General features: G+C 37.9%; 1 protein-coding gene across 1 annotated transcript; it reads right to left on the bottom strand.

The window, feature by feature from the left end:
* Nucleotides 1-4710: 4710 nt before the first annotated feature.
* Nucleotides 4711-7130, bottom strand: LOC140167798 (allatostatin-A receptor-like). Its single transcript, XM_072191091.1, has 4 exons — nucleotides 7050-7130; nucleotides 6566-6574; nucleotides 6124-6293; nucleotides 4711-5470 (listed from the first exon to the last, which is right to left on the bottom strand). Exons 1-4 carry the CDS (start codon nucleotides 7128-7130, stop codon nucleotides 4711-4713), a joined length of 1020 nt encoding a protein of 339 aa, XP_072047192.1.
* Nucleotides 7131-7305: the final 175 nt, after the last annotated feature.

Raw genomic sequence — 7305 nt, 5'->3', positions numbered from 1 at the left:
CTGTTGGTCTGTGATCAAAACTGTCAGGCACAAAACACTATAGTTTACATGGAAGAAGTTGATTTTTATTCATTAACTTTGGTTTCAAAGCAAATAATACAAAAAATGGTATCAATCTTGTTTATAAATGCATCAAGCTATATACATAATATCACACAAAACTTCAAAGGTTTTTAAAAGTTGAGTTTTAAAGAGATTTATGTGGTCTGTCATAGACACTTCTGTGTTATTTTGCCTGCTTTGAAACAACAGAGGGCGGTCTAAATGTAAACATGTGACATCATAGGTCACCTCATCTATATAGACATTATAATTTCGCACATTGCCTAATGCTTACTATTTTTTTCCAGTACATATTGGCTAATGCGTACTGTTTAAAGAATCGCCTGTTTCAGTGCAGTAGTTGTGGTCCTTGCCCCTATGATATACATATCTAACTTGTCACCAATGCCCTATAATTTTTGAGAAAAATGCAAAAATAGGCACAAAATCGGCCAGGGGTGTAGTACCACCTTAACAAATTAATGTTTTTTATTACGAAGCTATCAGCTGGTGGACAAAGGTTGATTGGTTATTCAGGCGTTTCATAATGATGAAAGCTGTCGTCACTTAGCTTCACTTCACGGAGGAGCTGCTGCGGCAAGGCGTCATCTCCCATCTGAATGTTGTTTTTGTGTGTACTTAATAATATGTTTAGGGCAACAGCGGCAGCGCGTATGAAAATATTTTATTCGTGTTTTTTAAGCGAAGCGCATTTAGCGAATAAGGATATGTGTAACATATGTCTGAAAAGGCAACATCTTTACCAAAAAACATAGAGATAACAACACGTAACAATAAAGATATATACAACCTACAAAATATAGGCAAAATAAACTCAAATCTTTGCAGCTTGCAACTAAAGTAACAACTTCAAGCAGCTTCAAATCTCGCAAATGTGAAAAATGTCAGTATCATTACTCCTTCCATCAAACAATTAGACCTTGGTTTATTACAGGGAGGTAAATAAGAATCATTGACTGGATGGGCAATTAAGTAACAGTTAGCTGCTTTTGCAAATAATCTTTTGCATTCAAATTTACCAACCGTTCCCTAATACTAGTACATATCATTCCACATCAGATACCACTATTATCATGATTATTGTCAAGGTTATATGTGACGTGTCATGTCAAAAGGAGACACTTTTGGGCAGGTTATCAATTTTGAGTTTTTTACATATCTTAAATGTAGAGATATTTTGCTCCACAACACCGTTTTCCCCAATGAAATCGGACATTCCTAAGCGAAGATATTGAGCTCGCAAGTTATGGTATTATAAAATTGGAAATTGAGATATCAGCCTTTAAAATATTATTAACAATGTTGAGAGTAGGAATTCTCTTCAAAAATTTCTCAAAAAATACAAGATGCCAGTTATATTTAACATTAATAACATCACAAATTTGCAACAAACCCAAATTGTGAAAAAATCACCCCCGTGCAAATTTTTGGCTATTTCTCCATTTACGATCCTGCCCAAAAGTGTCTCCTTTTGACATGACACGTCACATATGCTCTTATGCTAATAGTTAGGTCAAAAACCTCAATTCCGTGACCATTCTCTGGCTAGTAAGGTTTGACGATTGATTTGACTTCTATGAACTATTTAGAAGAAAAATTAGCCCCATGTCCCTCGCAAAATCCCGGCATTTTTTGCTAGAGGCCAAAATCCAAAATGGCCGCCGCCGCCAGTTTCAAAAATTAAATTTGGAACCAGAGCACCTATAATCATGTACAAAGACACTTTTTCGGATATATCGAGCACAAGGATTCCGATTTTGACATCAGTTTGACATTACGGCATCATTTTCACCCAGAAATTTAAGATGACCGCCGGCGACATCTTGAAAAATTTAGTTTTGAACCAGAGCACCTAAAATCGTGTACAAAGACACATTTTCGGATAAGTCAACAACAAGGATTTCAAATCTGACATTACTTTGACATTACCACACCAATTGTAGCCAGAAGTCCAAATAATAATACATTTTGGGCCAGAGCACCTAAAATTGTGTACAAAGAAACTTTTTTTGGGCAAGTCCACCCCAAGGATTCTGAGTCTGACGTTAGTTTGACGTTATGACATATTTTTGCCCAGAAATCCAAGCTCACCCCCATTCGGTAGAGCGAAAACGTAACTTTTGAATGGGAGCAGAAGCATAAGTGTGTCATTTCCGCCTTATCTTGGGTTTACATCCCTTATCTAGGGATAAGGCGCCTTATCTGTGGTTTAGACGGCCTTATCCGGGATTTACGTTCCTTACCTGTGGCTAAAATGCCTTAACCTTAACCTTAACCTTAACAGTCTAAATCCAGATAAGGCATCTAAACCCCAGATAATGCACCGTAACCCCAGATAAGGGACGTAGACCCCAGATAAAGCAGTCCAAACCCCAAATAAGGCGCCTTAACCCTAAATAAGGAACATAAACCCCAGATAAGGCATATAAACCCCACATAAGGTGCCTTAACTTTAGATATTGTCGTAAACCCCAGATAAGGGTCGTAAACCTCAGATAAGGCATCTAAACCCAAGATAAGGCGCCTTAACCCCAGATAAGAGATGTAGACTCAGATATGGCGGTCTAAACCCCAGATAAGGCGCCGTAACCCCAGATAAGGGACGTAGACCTCAGATAAAGCAGTCCCAACCCCAAATAAGGCGCCTTAACCCTAAATAAGGAACATAAACCTAAGATAAGAGAAGTAAACCCCAGATAAGGCAGTCTAAACCCCAGATAAGGCGCCTTAACCCCAGAAGGAACATAAACCCCAGATAAGGCATTATAATTATAATTGCTTATATTTGAAGCCTTAACTTCAGATGACGGGCGTAAACCTAGGATAACACAGTCTAAACCCCAGATAAGGCATCTAAACCCCATACAAGGCGCCTTAACCCCAGCTAAGAAACGTAAGCCCAGATAAGGCAGTATAACCCCCAGATAAGGCGCCTTCCATCAGATAAGGAGCATAAACCCCAGATAAGGCATCTAACCCCAGATAAGGTGCCTTATCCATAGATAAGGGACGTAAACCGCAGATAGAGCAATCTAAACCCCAGATAAGGGACGTAAACCCCAAATAAAGCTGAAATGACATATCTATGCTTCCATATCCATTACTATTTTATAATTAGCCAAAAAAAGGAGTTAATTCATGATCCTATATGCTCCCATTCAAAAATTGCATTTACACTCTACCAAATGGGGCCATCTTGGAATTATGGGCAACAATTATGTTATAACGACAGATTCGGATTTCTTGGGGTCGACTTACCCAAAAAAGTGTCTTTGTACACAATTTTAGGTACTCTGGTTCAAAACTTATTTTTTTCAAGATGGCGCCGGTGGCCGCCATCTTGGATTTCTGGATACAAATGAGGTCGTAATGTCAAAGTAATATCAGAATTGAAATCCTTGTGGTCGACTTATCCAAAAAAAAAGTGTCTTTGTACACGATTTTAGGTCCTCTGGTTCAAAACTAAATTTTTCAATAATGGTGCCGGCCACTATCTTGGATTTCTTGGTGAAAATGATGCCGTAATGTCAAACTAATGTCAGAATCGGTATCCTTGTGCTCGATATACCCGAAAAAGTGTCTTTGTACATGATTATAGGTGCTGTGGTTCAAAACTTTTCAAAATGGTGTCGGCGGCCAATTTGGGTTTTGGCCTGTAGCGAAAAATGCCGGGATTTTCGCGCGAGGGATATGGGGCTATTTTTTTCTAAATGGTCCATAGACCATTTGTCTTAACTAAAGACCTTAACGCAGCCGTTATAATACACCTATAACTGCAGATTGTATTCACAATATTTTGACATAGAAAAAATGATGGCGTATTTACGAGCATTTTAATACCCCATTTTTACAGTTGCCCCAAGTTGCAGTTCGATCAATGGTTATTGCCCTTGGTTATTGTAGTACGCAAAGCCCGCCATATAGAAGCACAAATTTTAGATGATTATAGATGATTATCTATTCAAATTTATTTGCCATAGAAGTGCCGTAATAATTGGATTAACTACCCTAGCAATAAATGCACACAATTTTTGAATATATCGGCCTGCACTACAAGCAGGTTGCAATCATCACCTGTGTCTGTCTGCAATCATAGATTGAATACAATACCACTCTTTTCAAAGATACTAATCTATAGAATTACGATCCAGGTCTTTATCACTGTTCTTTGACATCTATGGTTCAATGCATTGGTACCGCGTGAACGTTGTAGTGCAGGGAAATATATTCAAAATTGTATTCATCTATTGCTATGGTAGTCAGTCCGATTAATTACATCACTTCTAATAGTGAGCAGTAAATTATAAACGAAAATACGTCAAGAACAGTCAAGATTATATATATTATATTATATTTGAAGAGCTTTGTTTCAAAACCCCTTACATCCACTTGCCCTTTTTGAGAACACATCAACAAATCATCAAAAAATCACTGATATATGGGCGTTTGCAACAAAACCAGTTCTTGGCGGGATGCTTGGGTAGGATGAGCATCCTGCCAAAAACTGCTTTTGTTGAAAAACACCTTATATCAGTGATTATTTTGATGTTTTTTTTTTGTTTTCTCCAAATTGAGCAAGTGGATGTAAGGGGTTTTGAAACAAAGCTCTTCATTTCTTCATGCAGTACAAAATTAGTTATGTATAATTTAGTTGAGATGCTCTATTGACATCGGACATCGAAAGAGCTTTCTTATGCCTCGTCTGAATTGCTTATATTTGAAGCCATAAACAAAGAAATTAACAGCTGAATTGCTTTGAGCCATTATGACCGTAACTGTATTAGCTGGCGAGCCGAGTGTGAGGTTAAATCCTAAATTATAGAAGAGAAAGAAGAATTGGTTTGGTGTCCAACACACAACAAAAGCCACAAAAACGAGGAGTAGCGTTTTCAAAACATTTCTTCTAGCACGTTTAAGACTTTCTTGCAGTGTTTCTGGATGCGTATTGGTCGATCTGTTTATGTTTCTTGCGTTGCTACTCCGCTGGTCCAAAGGAGTGTCAATGCCACTTTGTTTTTTTGACAGAACAAACATTATATTATTATGCCCATATGCAAATAGCATGACCGAAATTGGCATACAATATTGCACACAAAAACTGATAATTCCCTTGCCTATTATCCACTGTATTTTTCGTGTCATGCATGCGTTATCTTCCATATAAAAACGCATCGAGTCCGTAAGTGCATAAGCGAAAGCTAAAACCCAAATACAACAAACAAAAATTACAGTCTTCTTCCGTGTGAATAGTGTAATGTAGTGGAAAGGGAATATTATAGCCATGTATCGCTCTAATGTCAGAACAACAAGACTGAATGTAGAAGCCACAAGTAGGGCAAAAATGCGTCTGAATCCCAAAATTGACAAAAAAGGTTTCCCACTATCGGTGACGATGGTGGTCCTGAGTCTGGTATATTAGATTGAAGAAATATGAAGATACAAGATAGGAAATCTGTAACAGATTGATTGAATATCAAAGCATTGGTAAGAGTGCTCATTTGCTCTTAGCCAAGCTTCATCGTTATGGTATTTGTGGTCCTCTCTGGCACTGGCACAGTGTGTTAAATTCCGAGGGGCATCGTCAAATTGGGTTTCTGTTGAGTCCGGGGTCCCTCAGGGTTCTGTCCTGGGGCCTTTGTTGTTTAATCTCTTTGTTTTGGACTTGCCAAATTTTGTTAGCTCATCGCTCCCCCAATATGCTGATGACACGCTCCTGTACAGACCCATCCAGGCGGAAGATGACATCAACACTGTCCAAAATGATCTTGACAGTATCGTTAACTGGTGCAATATTAACAAAATGTCTTTAAATCCAGACAAGTGCAAGGTTATGAGATTGTCCAGGAGAGTTGGTGTTAATAGATCCACTCCACAGTACACCTTACTTAACAAACCCTTAGGTGTAGTTCATAGTTATAAATATCTCGGCATTATGATTTCTTCAAATCTGAAATGGGGGGACCATGTTAAATCAGTCACTTCAAGAACCTCGCGTCTTTTGGGATTTATTAGGCGACTGGTCCGCTGCAATGATCCAGATATTTTGGTCAAATTATATACCTCCCTCTGCCGTCCAATTCTTGAATATGGTATCCCAGCCTGGCTTCCACATCAAAGTGGACACTTAAAATCCTTGGAAAAAATACAGGGACGTCTGGCACGTGCCTGTATTCCAGCACCAAGGGGAAAGCTTTAATATGGTGTACGCCTTGAAAAACTAGGTCTGATGTCTGTGTGCAATAGATACAATTATCTTGCTATTTCTTTTTATTGCCAAGTGTTTTTACTGCAAGCATGATATTGATCCTTTGGAGTATATTTCCATCAATACTCGTCATAGTAATTCTCTTAAGTTCTCCCATTCTTATGCTAGAACCGATAGTTTTAAATACACTGTCTTCAATCGTTTTCCAGTTTATTTTGATCAACTTCCTCCATCTCTCAAAGACCAATTTTTGTTTAGTATATTTAATTTCCTGGACAATCTCAAAAAACATTTCAAAACAATTAGCTGGAATTCAAAATAGTTTTTAGTTGGGCTTAGGCTTATTTTTTATCTAAAGGTTGTGCTTACATTGTATTATCACGAATTATCTTATGTTGGAGAATGTAGGTAGATTCATCCTTTGCCCTGTTCCCCTGTGCTGATTGTCTGTGTTCTTGTGGGAATCAATTAGGTTTAGCCACTTTGAAAGTGACTTTGTCACTATCTGGCTATCCCTGCCAGGGGTTCTCTTGTCCTTTGTTTAAATTGTTCCTGGTTAAGGCATGCCATCTCTCTATTTTCTCCAACATGGGTCAATTCAATTTCAATTTCTTGCTTTATGACCTTCCATGGCTTACATTTTTATATCTTTGCATGTGTAATTTATATATTTATGTGTAATTTTGATATTGTGCAATATTTTATATGTATATGTGTCTTTTTGCTGGCAAATAAAATGATATGAAATATGATATGAAATATTGTGGTTGTGGTGTATGACCAAACAGAGCAGGGTATTTCCAAGCATACCAAAGAGTCCAATGGTGGTCTTGACTATCCTCAGGTAAAGAACTGGTTCCATTGTGTGTTTCTTAAACAAAGCTGTAGAACTAAATTAATAAAGCACGAACCGAACCGTCAGATGCGGCGCGAAAAGAGCTGGTAATTCAAGATCAGCCCACTGCTTAAGATAAATTTGCTATGCAGCTCGCTCCATCATCTGGATCATGATACATTATATTTTTTTGTTTCTCATG

This window comes from Amphiura filiformis, chromosome 13, assembly GCF_039555335.1.
Source record: "Amphiura filiformis chromosome 13, Afil_fr2py, whole genome shotgun sequence".
Taxonomy (NCBI): domain Eukaryota; kingdom Metazoa; phylum Echinodermata; class Ophiuroidea; order Amphilepidida; family Amphiuridae; genus Amphiura; species Amphiura filiformis.
The sequence above is the reverse complement of the archived record's forward strand: the minus strand, read 5'-3'. Positions and strand labels throughout refer to the sequence as shown.

Bases quoted from the DNA above. Each gene is read 5' to 3' on its own strand.
- LOC140167798 (XM_072191091.1), bottom strand. From the start codon at position 7,130: ATGGAACCAGTTCTTTACCTGAGGATAGTCAAGACCACCATTGGACTC. The intron at 5,471-6,123 runs GTATATAATTTG...CTAATATACCAG, and splicing joins GAATTGGACGGCAGAGGGAG to ACTCAGGACCACCATCGTCA.